At 44.6% G+C, this 15,469-nt stretch overlaps 10 protein-coding genes across 10 annotated transcripts; 5 read left to right on the forward strand and 5 right to left on the reverse strand.

Annotated features, from left to right (window-relative positions):
* Nucleotides 1-441: 441 nt before the first annotated feature.
* Nucleotides 442-624, forward strand: KNAG0H00900 (uncharacterized protein; the record flags this gene model as incomplete). Its single annotated transcript, XM_022609345.1, has 1 exon — nucleotides 442-624. The coding sequence occupies one exon, from the start codon at nucleotides 442-444 to the stop codon at nucleotides 622-624; it is 183 nt and encodes a 60-aa protein (XP_022465750.1).
* Nucleotides 625-879: 255 nt separating this feature from the next.
* Nucleotides 880-1,821, reverse strand: RIB1 (GTP cyclohydrolase II; the record flags this gene model as incomplete). Its single annotated transcript, XM_022609346.1, has 1 exon — nucleotides 880-1,821. The coding sequence occupies one exon, from the start codon at nucleotides 1,819-1,821 to the stop codon at nucleotides 880-882; it is 942 nt and encodes a 313-aa protein (XP_022465751.1).
* Nucleotides 1,822-2,922: 1,101 nt separating this feature from the next.
* Nucleotides 2,923-4,146, forward strand: HEK2 (Hek2p; the record flags this gene model as incomplete). The annotated part of the gene is made up of 1 exon (XM_022609347.1): nucleotides 2,923-4,146. One exon carries the CDS (start codon nucleotides 2,923-2,925, stop codon nucleotides 4,144-4,146), a length of 1,224 nt encoding a protein of 407 aa, XP_022465752.1.
* Nucleotides 4,147-4,712: 566 nt separating this feature from the next.
* SHE1 (She1p) lies at nucleotides 4,713-5,672 on the forward strand (the record flags this gene model as incomplete). Its single annotated transcript, XM_022609348.1, has 1 exon — nucleotides 4,713-5,672. One exon carries the CDS (start codon nucleotides 4,713-4,715, stop codon nucleotides 5,670-5,672), a length of 960 nt encoding a protein of 319 aa, XP_022465753.1.
* Nucleotides 5,673-5,786: 114 nt separating this feature from the next.
* On the reverse strand, nucleotides 5,787-6,107 carry KNAG0H00940 (uncharacterized protein; the record flags this gene model as incomplete). The annotated part of the gene is made up of 1 exon (XM_022609349.1): nucleotides 5,787-6,107. The coding sequence occupies one exon, from the start codon at nucleotides 6,105-6,107 to the stop codon at nucleotides 5,787-5,789; it is 321 nt and encodes a 106-aa protein (XP_022465754.1).
* A 3,571-nt stretch (nucleotides 6,108-9,678) lies between these two features.
* On the forward strand, nucleotides 9,679-10,707 carry KNAG0H00950 (uncharacterized protein; the record flags this gene model as incomplete). Its single annotated transcript, XM_022609350.1, has 1 exon — nucleotides 9,679-10,707. The coding sequence occupies one exon, from the start codon at nucleotides 9,679-9,681 to the stop codon at nucleotides 10,705-10,707; it is 1,029 nt and encodes a 342-aa protein (XP_022465755.1).
* A 386-nt stretch (nucleotides 10,708-11,093) lies between these two features.
* On the reverse strand, nucleotides 11,094-11,429 carry KNAG0H00960 (uncharacterized protein; the record flags this gene model as incomplete). The annotated part of the gene is made up of 1 exon (XM_022609351.1): nucleotides 11,094-11,429. The coding sequence occupies one exon, from the start codon at nucleotides 11,427-11,429 to the stop codon at nucleotides 11,094-11,096; it is 336 nt and encodes a 111-aa protein (XP_022465756.1).
* A 599-nt stretch (nucleotides 11,430-12,028) lies between these two features.
* Nucleotides 12,029-12,735, forward strand: RPL19B (60S ribosomal protein eL19; the record flags this gene model as incomplete). Its single annotated transcript, XM_022609353.1, has 2 exons — nucleotides 12,029-12,030; nucleotides 12,177-12,735. Coding segments are annotated over 2 exons (561 nt in total).
* Nucleotides 12,736-13,107: 372 nt separating this feature from the next.
* Nucleotides 13,108-13,305, reverse strand: KNAG0H00980 (uncharacterized protein; the record flags this gene model as incomplete). Its single annotated transcript, XM_022609354.1, has 1 exon — nucleotides 13,108-13,305. One exon carries the CDS (start codon nucleotides 13,303-13,305, stop codon nucleotides 13,108-13,110), a length of 198 nt encoding a protein of 65 aa, XP_022465758.1.
* A 571-nt stretch (nucleotides 13,306-13,876) lies between these two features.
* KNAG0H00990 (uncharacterized protein) lies at nucleotides 13,877-15,436 on the reverse strand (the record flags this gene model as incomplete). The annotated part of the gene is made up of 1 exon (XM_022609355.1): nucleotides 13,877-15,436. One exon carries the CDS (start codon nucleotides 15,434-15,436, stop codon nucleotides 13,877-13,879), a length of 1,560 nt encoding a protein of 519 aa, XP_022465759.1.
* Nucleotides 15,437-15,469: the final 33 nt, after the last annotated feature.

A 15,469-nucleotide genomic window follows, 5' to 3' on the forward strand; every position in this document is an offset into this window, starting at 1 on the left:
ACACGTCAGACACGTGATGAGAATGTTTAAGTCCTCGCGGCTCCGAACTGTGATGGACCCTCAAGTGGCCCCACGCCGTGCCGTGGGGCCACCTGAAGAGGTGAGCTCGCTCTTCAAGAACGGCAGCAAGAACCGCCACTACTCTGTTTTGTTTGTCATACTAAAGTTGGTGTTTCTTTTGTCTTTTCCTCTTCCGAAAGACCCTCCCCCCTTTGCTCCCCGAAAAGGGTAAAGATCCGGCTGCGATGGCCGGTAACCGCGCCATTAAGTAGGAAACGGGATCAGGAGGCGGTGTTTTCCGACTCCGGTTAGTGTTGGTCCAGTGTATGTATATATAAGCAAGTTAGTGTGGAGTCTAAGAAGGTATGAATGTGTCATATTTGTCCTCCCCCTTTTTACTTGTGCGTAGGTAACCATTCTATACATCAATAACTAGACACAATGATCGATATCACTACAGTTGAAGGCTACGATGATTTTGTAAAGAACCATAAAGACTTTTTAGTGGTTCTCCCTGAACACTCAGCGGAGCACGCAAAGAGTTATATAATTGAAAACTCGAATCACAAAGTGATCGCGAACATTGATGATTCCGTGAGGAAATATTTGATCAACCGGAAGTAAGTGACGTTGAGGAGGGATAAGGGTTTTTCCATCGACCTATCTTTATATATATATATATATATACTTGTCATTGGATTTTACATTAAGTTTTGTCTCCACGCTGAAGCGTGTAAATATATTGTTACTGTTTTTATCATTATACACATGAAGGCCGCTATGTCTGGCCCCCCTTTACGTTGTCTCTTGCGTTTATAGCTGAATACTTTAAAAAATAAGTTTTGTTCATACGTTACAGTTGCACCATGGGGTGAAATCTTACTTGGTTGGGGTCAGATTTGGGACCGATATCGTTGTGCTTGGAGTTGTGTGTAAGTTGAGTGGTTTCTGTAGCAGGTGGCCCATTCTTTCGATCTTCGTCCTGAGGTACCCCTCGATCTCCTTAGAGTCGATACCCTTGTTGTCATCTGTCCAGTGGATGGGCACCATGGGCACCCTCTCCACGCAGTGTAGTATACCTTCATGTTCCACCTGTGCGATCTTATCCGGGTTGTTCGTCAGCAATCTGACGTTGTTAATCCCTAGATCCAGCAGAATGGATTTCCCTAGGGAGAAGTCCCTAGCGTCGATAGGGTGTTTCAACATCAGATTCGCCTGCACCGTGTCTGCACCTAGATCCTGCAGGTTGTACGCCTTCAGTTTCTCCCCCAGCCCGATCCCACGGCCCTCCTGTCTGAGGTACACAATGACACCGTGGCCGTTACCACCAATGATCCCCGTCTCCTTCTCGTGTTCACAAGCGATCAACTTCCCAGCCCTGTCGAACTGTTCCCCACAGTCACACCTGGCACTCCACGCGTTCTCCCCGGTGTAACACTCACTGTGGATCCTCACGAGTGTATCATTCTGTCCGTCCCATGTAGTCCTTGGGTCAAAAACGAGTTCCCCTGTCCTGCTGTCAAACTCCAGTTTCATCCCGAGTTTCTCGTCCACATCAGCAACGTGTCTCCCCGGGTACAGTTTCCCGACGTACGCACCCCTGATCATCCTATCCTGCTGCGTCTCATTGGGTGACTGTCTCTTGAACAGCGACCTAGACCGTATATCCTCACCAAACACGATCGCCAGATGCTCCTTGTTGTCTCTGTCGTTCGAGTACAAATGCAGAAAGATATCTGGTCCCTGTGTTGTTGGAATACGTGCTCTCGCGACACAAACCACTTGTGGCAGTGTAGGTTCTGTAGTATTCATAGCTGTCATTTTGATATGTGTGTCTATCTATCGTTTAAGATTAGTATACTCAACTAAAAGAAAGCGGATGAAAGAAAGAAAGAAAGAAAGAAAAGAAAAGAAAAGTCCACACACAAGTCCACTTCCGTAAGCGTCTTCCTGAACTTCAAAGTTTATATAACAGTGAGACGATCAACCAAACACCCAGTTTGAATATACTTCCTTCAAAAAAGGAATATGCAGTGCTGATATAATAAAATATCTTTTGTCTGGGGGGTCTCTCGACAACCAAATGAGTAATTATTTTGTTATTGCACCGTACACGATTTGACGGGCGGAGGAAATTAGTAAGCGTTGGTGCGAAAAGGGGTGGGTGGCAGTGTGTGGCGGGTGTCTGGGTGTGCTATTTCCCCTTTTGGGTGGCGGGTGTGTTGTCGTTTCTGACGGCGGTGGTGCACGTGACACAGGATGTGTGTTACCCGGATATCCCGGAAATAAGAACCACGAAAAAAGAGAAGGGTCACCCGGCCACCAGAGCCCACGACGTTCTTTTCTTCGCCCTTCTCTCTCTGTTTGTTTTGTTTGTTTGTTTCCCAGTTCAGAAAAACGCAGATGTTTGGTGACTCTCGTCTTCTTGAACGTCATACAGGAAGCAGCACAGCGAGTTGCAAGTTTTCAGGCAGAGTGAGACACCCATACTCACGAAAGTTATGTTTCTCTTGCTCAATCACCTTTCACTCGCTCTCATAAAACTTCAGTTTCACTCTCTTCTCTTGAAAAACTCTCAGTGTAGCAATTTTTTTTTTCGCGACGTCTTTTTTTTGTGTTTTGAATATTATTTTTTCTTCACTCTTTTCCTGTTGTTTCTCTCTCGCTTGCTCTCTCTGTCTCTGTCTTTTCAATAGATATTCGTATTCTGTATTCAATTGACTGTTTTTAGAAGATTTCTTTACATTGTTTCTTTCTGTTTGATAACTCAGCACTGTACAGTTGTCAAGTCGTTCAGGTTTTCATCTTCTAATAAAGGCAAAAGGTTGCAAAAAAAGTAGGTCAATAAAAGAACAAAAAAAATAGCCTTATTATTAACTAACCTACTCTGATACAAAAAAAAGGAAGCTAACGATTCAAATTATGAGTGACCTATCTTCGACTGATACTAGTTCGTATATACAGTATTCCACTGACAACAGTAACCCTTCCGCAGCTCCTGTTGTGGGTTCTTCTCCATCTCACAATGGGGACGAAGGGTCGTTTATTCCCTTCGCTGCTAACCATGTTGTCCAACCTATGACGACTCAACAACCTATGGTGACTCAACAACCTACGATTAGCCACAGAGTATTGCTGTCTTTGTCGGAGGCTGCCAAGATTATTGGGACTAAAGGTTCCAAGATTGCCAAGATCAGAACGGAAAACAACGTCAAAATCGGCATCTCTGAAAAGATAATGGGTTGTTCGGACAGAATTCTGTCCTGTGCAGGTACAGTTTTCAACGTTGCCAACGCCCTCGGCGACGTCGTGGATGACTTGAACGAGCCCGACGAGTTCGACGAGCAGGGGAACGCTCTGCCCAACAACGACTACGCCAAGAAGTACCCGTTCCACTTCCTGAACCATATCTTGCCACCACCATCCTCAGATGAAATCAAGGACCCAAAGGAGCTAGCCAACATCGGCACTTTGCGGTTGATCATTATAAATTCACATCTCTCCTCGATCATCGGTAAGGGCGGTGCCACTATCAAGGGTCTCATCGAGAAGCACGGTGTCAAGATCGTCGCGTCAAAAGACTTCCTACCGGATTCAAACGAGAGAGTGCTTGAAATCCAGGGGTTCCCATCCGCGATCACCAACACTTTGATCGAAATCAGCGACATTTTGATCAACGACGTCGACCTGACTTTCAACACGGAAAAGAGATACTTCCCACACTTGAAGAGACCCGCAGAAAACCCCGCGGGGGCAAACGCGGGCTCCTTCGACTACGAGAATGCGAATCAGTCGACACAAGCGGTCGTCTTGATCCCAGAGAGTTACGTCGGTGTGATGGTAGGCCGCCAAGGTAACAGGATCGCCAACCTAAGAAAATTCACAAGAACCAAAATCATTATTGAAAAGAACGACTTCGCAGAATCCGATATGCCCCACAGAGTCGTGGACGCCAACGGCGAACCCTGTAGGAAGTTCACCATTATGGGACACATCCCAAAACAGGTCAAACTCGCCGAATCCATGCTTCTCAAAAATTTGAGCACAGAAATAGAGAGACGCAGCCTCAGAAACGCCGAGGCACAACACGAAACTCAGCAGAACATGGAAAACTCGCCTGACTTCGAAATGGACTCTGATAACTGATCATCCATCTTCTGCCTGTTTGTTTGTTTGATTTGCTTTTATTTTTTTTGCTTTGAGCCTTATCTGTAATTTTGCTGTGTGATCAAAGAATTGTAAAAATATACTACATGTTTTCCCCACACCTCCTCCTCCTTCTTCTTCCCTGTTCGCTTTCCTATTTTTCTTTAATGTTACTTCCCTTCTTAAATAGGGAAAGAAAACAAAGGACAATAATAACAAAGATTCCTCTGTAATTGTACTCACTCTTTCAACATACCATTAATGGTAAACAGCAATATATGTCTATAAATACAAATAGATCCTCCTTTGTACCTGGTTTGTCTACGTTCATCAATGTATCTTTACTTAAACAGTTTTGGTCTCAGTACATTTCGCACACTCTCCCAATGGGGAAAGTTTGGCGTTGAAGGAAAGACATGAAAACAAAAACAAAAAAAATATCGTCAAAATATCAAATATCGCTTGTTTGTGAGAGTATTGAGCCTGAAAGAGTGATCTCTTAATGATCGCAGTGGTTCACAGAGGTGGTCTTCGCATTTGCATATATCATTTAGATACATACATGGATGAGTTATATTCCAGGGGAGGGTAATAACAAAGATAGTGGTTACACCGGCAGAGAGGTCAATGCCGATGGCACCACACTCATCGAGCATACTGGGGCCTCAAGGAAGCTTGGGTCTTCTGTTTTAAACGAACTTGATTCGAGGACCAATGCTAAATTTCAGCAGTTGCGGACACAGAGCACGCCCCTTGAGAGCGGGGAGGGCCCGACTTTCAGCTCATACTTTAATATCCAACACAATGCACAATTCGAGAAGATGGACTCGGTAAACTCGCACTATTCGATACATCAATTCACCAAAGAAAACTTGCCCACACGCGCCCCCAAGACCCCAAAAACAAAAAACATCAAGACGGAGCAATTGACATCCGATTCCATCAAAAGACTGAAATCTAACCCCAATGTGTACGGAACACCACCCCCAATCTCAGAGATAACGAGGAGAATACGAAGACTACGAATAAGAAACTCGTTAACGGGGACTCCCGAGAGCAGTCGCAGGAACAGCTCGCCCAAGAAAACTTCGGACGTGAAAAGAACACCCATAACGAAACAAGAACCGATGAAACCGCCCAGTTTCTTGCAGCCCACAAAAAACTCGCTGAATAAAATAAAAAGGTCCCCCCAAGTGTCATCCGGTTTAAACAACCGACTAAACCCAACGACGAACGTACCGCCGTTGGGCAAACCCGCATTTGCCTCCAAATTATCAAAACCGCCGACCACAGCGTCTAGCAGGCTTCCCGGGCCATCGAAGTCGGCAACCCTCGCTACCTCGCCGGATTCGGTCTTCGATAGACTGTACAAGACCAGTACCATGTCTCGTTCCAACTCTATGAACAACGTCAACGGGAACACAAAGACGAAAATTCACTTCAGCCGAAGTAAAACGAGCTCGTCATTAGCAAAAAACGGGGAGCAGTCCAATGTGCCGACGAAAGTCAGACCTGTATGGCGATGAAAAGATAAAACGAAGGATGGGTGGAATGAATAATGTATTAAAATATAAAAGACGCTAGATGTACGATGATGTAATAGATACCCACGGGGAAATTGGGCACGGAGAACGACCTAGTTACTTTTGATAGTAACTATCTGCATTGATGGAAGTGTTATTGTTGCCATTATGGAAATTCTTCTGTTCGTTGACGACTCTGTTCAGTTCCTCCTCGTTCTTGAAATCCTGTCTCCAGTTACAGATGTTACACCGTAGCTGTTTCCCCCAGTATAGCGGTATTATTGGTATGTACCAGAAAGTGAAGAACTCCTTCCGTTTTATGGGTGCCACGCTGAAATTATGGCATTTGGGACAATACAGACCTTGGTGAGCAGGGTTGCTGTCATAGTTGGAATCAAAGTTTTGAGCGCCGCATATTAGCGGAATGAAGAGAAACATGCTGTTGTTGGGTTGTGTGGTCTCGGTGACTTTCTAAATTCTTTAAACGCTAATTTGTCCGGTGACAGTATCTTTTTATAGCGTTTGCCCTTTCCCTTCAGCCAACATCCCTTGACGTCAGATTACGAAGCAATAAAAAAATATATGTATATTTTTTGAATCAAGAGAAAGGTAGAGACTGCCACCCGGGCAAAAAATCACATCACGTGACGTATTCGAAAAAAGTCGGTGAATACCACCAAGCCGTGCGTTCGGGGAAATTCGGTCAGTGACAGGTTTTAAAATGGAGATGCTCAAGCTTCTTACCTCTTTTCGATACTCTGTACGACAACCTCTCTGAGGTTCCTCTCCTTTATTGTTTGGTTTCGGGTTTCTACACGCTGCGAGCCGGTGTCGGGGGGTAAGAAATTAAGCCCGGGAATATCGTCACAATTCAAAGGGAGTCAGACAATGATCGGTATACAAATTGTTCTACACGCCTGTTAAGTACGTAAGGAAAACGTCACTTGTCCCAGAATGTAAAAAAACAAAACGGAAAGGGCAAAATGTCCGAAGTATGAAATAATCCTGGTGGTATTAATACTATTTCTTACATTCAGCCACCCGATAGAAAGAGGGGAACGTGGAGTGATTATTGTTCGTCTCATCCCCACTGAATGTCTTGCTCCCGCTCAATGGCTTTTTAAACAGAAGCAAGACAGTGTAGTTGTAGCGTTCTTGCTGTGCTCAAAGTGCTGGTGACTTCAAACACCAAGGGAGAACAATAATCAGGGTGTACACATGCACTCTAGCCCCAGTGCTTCTTTTCCTGTGGGGTCGACGCGAGCCTCTTTCCAGGAACTCGAATACACTGAAGGCTGGGTTCCATGGGAATGCGTCGCGCCCGCTGAGTCCCCACTGCGATTTGTGTCGGCGGCTCGTTGTGCGGCCTCGCTGCAGGAAAGTTCTGGGCCTTTGAAAACGTAGTACAATACATATAAAAAGGAACAATAGTGTACTATTTGGGAAGAGAAGACAGATAAGGAAACAATAGACGTCAAAGAGAAAAACAAACTTCTCGAGAAAGTTTAATTTCAAGAGCGTCGACGTCGCAAAGAAGTACCTCGTGTTGTTGTGACGAGTTAGGAAGCACAGAGCGGGGCGGAGTACTCACCCCGGGACGATCTTTGTCCCGATGCATTTCCATCCGTTTAAATTTTCACACGTTCCCATGTGTTATTCAGGAACCATTTTCTAGTTCCAATGGGGGAACAGGCGGCAGAGAGGGGAATACGTAAAAGCAAGCCACAACGTGGGCGGGATACTTCCAGCATGAAGTATTATCAGGAAAAGAATACGAGTGCATATGCACGAACGGAGTAAATACCGAACTCTGTCAAGGACATTTGGAAGATTGCAGGGCGAATAAACACCTTCCATATGCATGTCACACCACCTCTACCAAAATAACTGAATGGTTCCTGCAAACCACGAGGCACGATAATGTAGAGTAATCGCTAAGACAAGATAGTAAAGAAGGCATTAACTGCGAAAAAAATATTAAAAAAAAAAAAGCCTCGCATGGTCCATAAGGTACGGATGCACAATTGCATCTACCAACCGAATCCCTCTATAAGGTTAACAATACACTGGCGGTGCAAGTTATACGGTACACATTAAAAAGAGAAATGTGGTTGGAGAGCCGCTCTTGAAACTTACTGTGCATAAACCCATGGGGTTATTTTTTGTTACTTTCCCTTTTACTCTTGTACCTGTACTTGTTTGATACAATTCCACTGGGGAGAGTAAATATGAAACAAAAGTTAAGTGTCTTGAGTAACAACTTGTTGAGGCGGGCGCCCAATCATTCCCCGCTTTCAGATTTTTCTCCTCTCATCTCCTCTCAACTCCTCCTCTCGTCATCTCTATCTATCTTAGCCATGAGGTAGGTGAGGAGAAGATACTCCGAATCTCACAGAGTCCACTCTCCTCCTCTTCTCCCCGCTTTGACCCCTCTACATCTACCATTCAGTTATTCCGTTGGGAAAAGTCAGATACCCACGCGGTCAAAGAAAAAAAAAGAAAAGAAAAGCAAGGAAAGGACAAACTCAAACAAACGCCTAAGGCAAGGTAAAACTAGTACAGTAGGTGGATTTTTGTGTCTCTTCGGACTCATCCACAGAAAGAACAAGAGCACAATTTGCTCTCGCTTTCTGACTCCTCTCGGGCCAGTGGGGTCAGTGGGGGGGTGGGCGTTCGTTCCGCACCGTGTGCCGAACCGTGCCGTGCAGACAATAGCGGGAAACTTTCACAGCTCCGCCAACAACGTCATTTCTTGTTTTGTTTTTTTTTCTAAGTTGGGCAAGGGTTGAGGGGTCCCGGACTGCCCAGCAACATTCACACACCACACCGCGTGTGGTGTCTCATCACGCGCTTTATTCGTGTGGGTGTGTCCCGATCAGGAAGTTGCGGCCTCGCCTTCCGGACACCGCAATCCGTGCCTGCCACTTTTTCTAAGGCACCGGCCCACGGCCTTTTCTGCGCGGCTCGCTTCTCCACATCCCAAAGGGGGAAGCGGTAGTCCAGAAAGGGAAACAAAAGGGTGGCGTATTTCTTTTCTCTGCTCAGAAAAAAGTTCCTCGTCCTCTCTACGTCCGCTCGCTCCCCACCGGAATCCTTTATCTTGTCGAGCCGCGGTGTCAACACACACACACCCCGTCCCACGCTTCTTTCTGTGGAATTCAACACCCGCCGGAACCCCCCCCCCCCTCCGGACTATCTCTCGATTCTGTTTTTTCTATTCTTGTCCGTCGGTGTTGATACACCGTGCTTAGCGTCCTGCGAACGTTACAGAAAAAGAAAAGAAGAAAAAAAAACACACACAGACGGGAAATGGGTGGGTCTTTTTTTTGACACTTATTTTCTACGTTCATCCCGTGAACTCCTTTAGAAAACACCGGGAGGGGGTAAAAAATACACAGTAGTAGCAAGAACGCAAGAATAGAGGCAACCCATTTCCCGCCCACTCCTCTTCCCGAAGAAATGACCCACATTCACAGTGTCTCTACAGGCGTTTGTGTCTCAATTCACCCTCTCTCTTTTTTATCTTCTTTGGCCGCTTGATACCAAGTGGTTACTTACCGGTAACGTTACCTATTTGGGTCGTACGCTCAATTCGAAGTTATACTCCATTGTTATGGTCATTATTATTATTTTTTCTCTCTCTCTCTCTTTTTCTGCTCTGTATAAGCGTTTGTTTTTTTTCCCGGTGTTTTTTCCCATTCCCAGAAGATTAGCATTCTTAAGATATATAAGGACTTTAAAACGAGCCTTGAGTATGGGAATATATACGCTCCCCCTCTTTCGCTGGCATTCCTTGTCTTGGGAGTATTCTATCTTTTTTCCTAATCGGTTTATGAGTTTGTTTTCGTAGTCTTCTGTAGATAACACAAACACACACATTTATATAATAATAAATATAGCACCAATTCCCTAACCATTATTGCAGTAACAGACTCAATTTCAATTTCAATTCCAATTGCTTTTTTTTTTATTCTCGTGAACTACTAAGATAACAAGACCACATAACATAATGCTGTTACAGAATTTTGCGGATTTCAATTACTACGATAACGAAATTACAGATTTTGAGAACGATTTTGCAAATGCATTGATCGTCCCAGGTAAGTCGACAAGAAATCTGTACGATATTGATTCTCCTGCTCAACAGACAAACGATGCAGCCATAGACTTCAACAACACTTTCAACAGCGGGCTGAACTCAAACTACTTGCTGGCAAATGATACACTGTACCCACTGCAGGACCCCTTCGACTACGATGTTCTAGACGCTGGTGCAACAACAACGCCCGCGACCACGACTCCGTTGGGGGTCAGGAACATGACTAATTTCACCACGGATAGCGCCATGGATTCAGTCCTCTCCGCGTCGACGACATCAAGGTCCGAATCCCCAGAATCTGTCGTGTCCTCGGCATTCTCTGGAGAGGTGCAGAAACCGTTCAACGGGAGTCGGCACTCCGTATTCTCAACACCAATCACTTTCAGTAACAACAACGATTTCATTTTTGATAACGACTTCAGTAACATACTCAAGGAGAACGACGGGGTCGTTATGGGCAGACTCGCAGAGGACAGTCCCATCACGAGCAACGAGTCCGAAAAGAGCAGAAGTCCCGCGGGTGCCAAGAAACCCAAGCGCTACAGAGCCAGGAGAAGGGGCTCCCCTGCAGGGGACGGTACGGGCCCCTCGAAAAGAGTCTCTGACTCAAGATTGTCAGCTGTGGGACTTGCTAAAGTGTTGAAATTGAATTCTTCGGAGGAGGCTCTTCAAAGAGAAGGTGTAATACTGGATATCTTCAGGAACGAGCTTCATTATCCTCTGGGTTACAAGACGTGGATTAGGGATACCACGCTGGAAGAACGGAACGCGTTGATCGCACAATTGCATGAAAGAGTGCACGTTCACTACCCGGAGTACGATAAGGCCATTTTGGAAACCGTTATTAGAAGGGCCACTTACTCAATGATGCAGAGCAGGTTGAGAAGGGAGAGACAAAAGAAAATGAGGGTTCAACAGGGGCAAAAAATTGCGCTTTGATTGCTGGGCAACCCGGGCAAAAAGTCTTTCTCACATTTGTACCATTTTGGTCGCTGTTTTATTTATTATTATTCTTTTGCTCCGCCGTTTTAAGGTGGAGGATTAAATGCGACTTCAAAGACGGGTTATGTTTTCGTAGGATAGTCAGGCAGAGAAACCTGTGTCCCATTCGATATATATATATATATATGTATATATATTGTTGATTTCAGTAGAGTATACTATGAAAAAAAAAGAATAAAGATACTTCAGCAATAATGAATTAGTGAACTTTTGGCAACCCGCCGAACTTCCACTTTATTGACAGTGAATGGTACATAGTTTCCGGTAATATAGAAAATGAATTTAAAATGCTAATAAAATTCCTCTCAAAAAAAGATGGAGGACTAAAATTTAGTGAAGGAGCCCTTCTTACCAGTTTTCTTCGCCTTCTTGCTCCTCCTGTAATTGAGATGTCTGGCGTCCCTCCACCCAGATGTGCTCACAGTGGCACCGTTCTTGGTGGAACCTTCAGATATATCGGCTGCTCCCACGTTGTCAATCTCCATGGTGACGTCTTCACCGTCTTTTTCCTTTAATTCTTTCACTTTCTGGTTGATGAAGTCCTGCTTCAATTTCTCGGCCAGCCTGGTTTCACGGGCATCAACGACTTTCTGGAAAACAGCATGACGCTTGACAGACTTGGCCTTTAAATGACTCTTTGCACGTAGTGATTTTGCCATTTGGTATGTTGGTGAAGTGTGATGACGTTCTTTATGTTTTATTTCAGTGAGGGCACTCGAGCGATGAGGTTGATAAAATCAGAAAATAAAAATTTTCACACTGTTACCATTTGGGAAGAGAATGAATAAAAAAAAATGGGCTCCAAAAGTTGACTCGTTAATTACACCCGTGCATTCTGGGACTGCTTTTTTCTTTCAAAAAAATATAGATTTGGTTTCTCTAATATTATATTTCCTAAATAGGAAGGGGAAGGGAGGGACGCAGAGAAAATGGGCATTCTGTGTATGGAGCTTTGTCACCCGCACACTGTGACAGTTTATCTCTCCCTTTGGGAGGCAGCGTTGTTCTTCAGATCGCAATTGAAGGTTTTGGTGGAAGGTCGTTTCAATAGTACAGTTACTGTTTTTATTGGTGAGTTTTAGTTACTGTCGCTACCTCTTCTCAATACACTGACAGATTAGACAAGTAAGAAATGTATGTTACAGAGATTAGGATTGATCCTTTCAAGATTTTACAAAATGTCACGAAGAGAGAACGGAACTAGGCGTTGAAGGTTATGCCTCGTTGGGTTGTTTTATAGCCACGGAAGCCAACTTCAATGTATGTTCCCCCTTTCTCAAAAGTGATGAAACAAGTGGCTTTAAGAGACTAACAATAGTGTGTTTGTGTGTGTGTTTTCAAATTTTAACTGTGCTTGAGCGGATCTTGCATCGTTACTATTACACCATCAATTTTTTTTTTCACAGGGCTAACCTAAGAACTCAAAAAAGACTTGCAGCCTCCGTTGTCGGTGCTGGTAAGAGAAAGGTTTGGTTGGACCCAAACGAAACCTCTGAGATTGCCCAGGCCAACTCCAGAAACGCGATCAGAAAGTTGGTCAAGAACGGTACCATCGTCAAGAAGGCCGTCACTGTCCACTCCAGATCCAGAACGAGAGCCCACACCCTATCCAAGAGAGCCGGTCGTCACTCCGGTTACGGTAAGAGAAAGGGTACCAAGGAAGCCAGATTGCCATCCCAAGTTGTCTGGATCAGAAGATTGAGAGTCTTGAGAAGACTTTTGGCCAAATACCGTGACGCCGGTAAAATCGACAAGCATCTATACCACACTCTATACAAGGAGTCCAAGGGTAACGCCTTCAAGCACAAGAGAGCTTTGGTCGAGCACATCATCCAAGCCAAGGCCGACTCTCAACGTGAAAAGGCGTTGGCTGAAGAAGCTGAAGCCAGAAGATCCAAGAACAAGGCCGCTCGTGCCAGAAGAGCCCAAAAGGTCGCTGAGAAGAGAGAAGCTTTGTTGAAGTAAGCTTGGGGGTATAGGTGTCTCTCATCTTATTAGTTGCTTTCAATCATAATTCTAACATTTCTTTCATATATCGACCACATCGTAGGGATGAATTGGGAAGGAACATGCTTTAACGTCTCTCCTTTCCTTTATTTCTAATCATTCTTATATATTATGTACTTTTATCTATATATATAATATAAGCAAGTTTCAAAATCAGCTTCTATCACAAAGAATATTCGTCTCAACGTACGTTATATTGATTAGAATGCATAGTATATACATATATGTGAGTGTGAGTGTGGATTCAGCTCCCTAAGAATCGGCAAATTGTGAAAACCAAGAACCCGCTTGAGAATATTTGCTTTTGGGTATACCATCCACAGTTCTTCGTCATCTGAATGGGTCCGGCAAAAGCGGGATGTACAACTCTGAGGCCGGCAAAAACTGCTCCTTTATTATGGGAGGGAAGAGAGAGCACGGTAGTCCGTCCATCTCGCTCTGTGTTGAGTCGTGTTTAGGGCCCCTACTGCAGCTTATTTTCTGGCCACGTGCGGAATTTGGAGGGCAGCTATGTCTTGCAGAAAGCATATACTGTGGTGTTCTCTCCCTAAATCTTACTTGCAGGTGGGGCTATAGCACGAGTCCCATACGGTTCCTGTCAAGCAAGCAAGACGATTACTGTTTATATTGAATTCAAGCTTAGCATATTCCGGCCTTCTACTGCCGAAGGGTAGCCTGCAAGCTGCTGTATCTCTTACGAGTGTGGCATCGTCGTCATTGCCGGATGACATGCCACGGCAAATCCCTGTGGGTTGACGGCAAAAAAAGAAAAAGTGGGAAAAAGGAAAAGAGATGCGGAACAAAAACCTCACCACATTTCAGATAAGAACAATGGAATTGATGACTTTATTCAACGGCGATTTTGAACCTTTTTTTTCCTTCATCTTCGCAATAAATGCCATAGGTCCGTGGTCCCGTGTTCTTCCGGTTGTTGTGCACCGGACACAGTTTGCCGTTATGGAGCCCTAATGTAATAAACGGCTACAAAATTACATAGTAAAATACGTTAAGATAAAAAATACGAATAAACGCACACTCACACTCATGATTTTGTGAAGAAGAGGGAAAGGTTGAGCCGTCTGCTCAACACTTTTAAGCTTCAGCTTATTCTTTCGTAATTTTTTGTGCCCGGTAAAACAGTGCCCGATGTCTGTCGGGGGAACTCGTTCGTCCTGTTAAAGAAATATTGCTCTTTTTTTACGATAGGAATATGAACCTGGGGATCCGTCATACACGGCGGTTGTTGAGCATACTGGACAAGTTGCTCGCTTGCTTGTCCCGATGACGGATGGTAGCGAAATGATGGTAGTAGCACCACCGGTTGGTTTAGAGTATGGCCTCTGTAAATAGGCGCATAGTTATTGCAGAGGCCCTTGCTGTCGGGGGAGGCTTGTTTAGCGCCATGTGGCCCTTGCTCTTGTATCGGGTTGAGAGGAGTCCCGTTGTTATAACCATAGTTGAGGTTAGCCGGCAACCCATTCGTAGGGTAAAACGACGTTACCGCATAGCCTTGCATAAACTCAGGTGGGATGTATGAACCATGTAAGTAGTAGCTGTATATTGGGTACTTGTCCTTTGGGTCCTCCGGTGCATCCATGTGATTGAAAGCATGTGAGTCCGTTGGGAATCGGCAATTTTGGTCGTACAGGTGTTGAGTAACTGGGGGTAATTTTATCTGGTCACCCACGTTTTGGATACTCGAGTTTTGACACACTCTTGGAAGTAAGTTTCTGAGTTCCAAGTCGTTCGAAGTGAGGGTATAGGGTCCAATTCCCCCCTGGGGTTTCTGTTCCTGCACTATATTCGGTCGAAGTTGCGGCTGCGTGTTACACGTATTTACCGATGTCGCTGACGAATTCTGTGGATTTGGGAGGGACACCAGTGATGAAAACGAGGATGCCGAAGAGGAATGGCGGGCAGTTATTTGTCCGGACCCCTCGTAGCGAGCAGGTTGGTGTGTGTATTGTGTGTTCTGGGAATAATTATGTAAGTTCAAGTTGCTTGCCGCATTCTGTGTCGGGATCCCCTTGTCCTCGAGGCAATAATTATTTGCGTATACCGGTTTAAAGGGTTCACTGTTCGACCAGTTGTCTGAAATTGCATCCTGATCAATGTAACTTACAGGTACCGTGTTTTCATTTGATTCATTTTGGCAGAAGCTTGGGTAGAGTCCACTATAAGTGTTATTTTTCGCGGAATATGCCTCAATGATCTTGTCAAAGACCGCATGGAAACGTTTAACGGCTTCGTCGGTTTGCTCGGCACCGTTCTCGATCAATCTCAGAAGATCCATGTCAGCTGGAGACACCTGCATATTGGATAATTTCCTACTCAAGATAGATTTCTTCAAAACTTGGATGTGTGAAGAGATTTGTTTTTTGGTACGCACCTCTCCCGTAAAATAGCTTATGTATAATGAAATCAATTCATTTCTCCCGTAATTTTTATTCATGATCTTGATCTTAGCAGTCCCGCTCTTCATTATTAGTTTGAGTGCTGAGGTAAAGGCTTCCTCCACTTTTGAGGGCCATTTTTCGTGTCCGTATACAAATAAGGGATTTGTGAAATTGTTTATTGGTTGTACGAGTCGTTTATGAAATTTATCCACACCCGGAGTTTTGTCTGTGCTTCCCACACTATGTATTTCGACACTTGACATCTTACAGTTGTTGAAGTATGTGGGGGTGTTTTA

The sequence above is a fragment of the Huiozyma naganishii genome, chromosome 8 (assembly GCF_000348985.1).
Source record: "Huiozyma naganishii CBS 8797 chromosome 8, complete genome".
Taxonomy (NCBI): domain Eukaryota; kingdom Fungi; phylum Ascomycota; class Saccharomycetes; order Saccharomycetales; family Saccharomycetaceae; genus Huiozyma; species Huiozyma naganishii.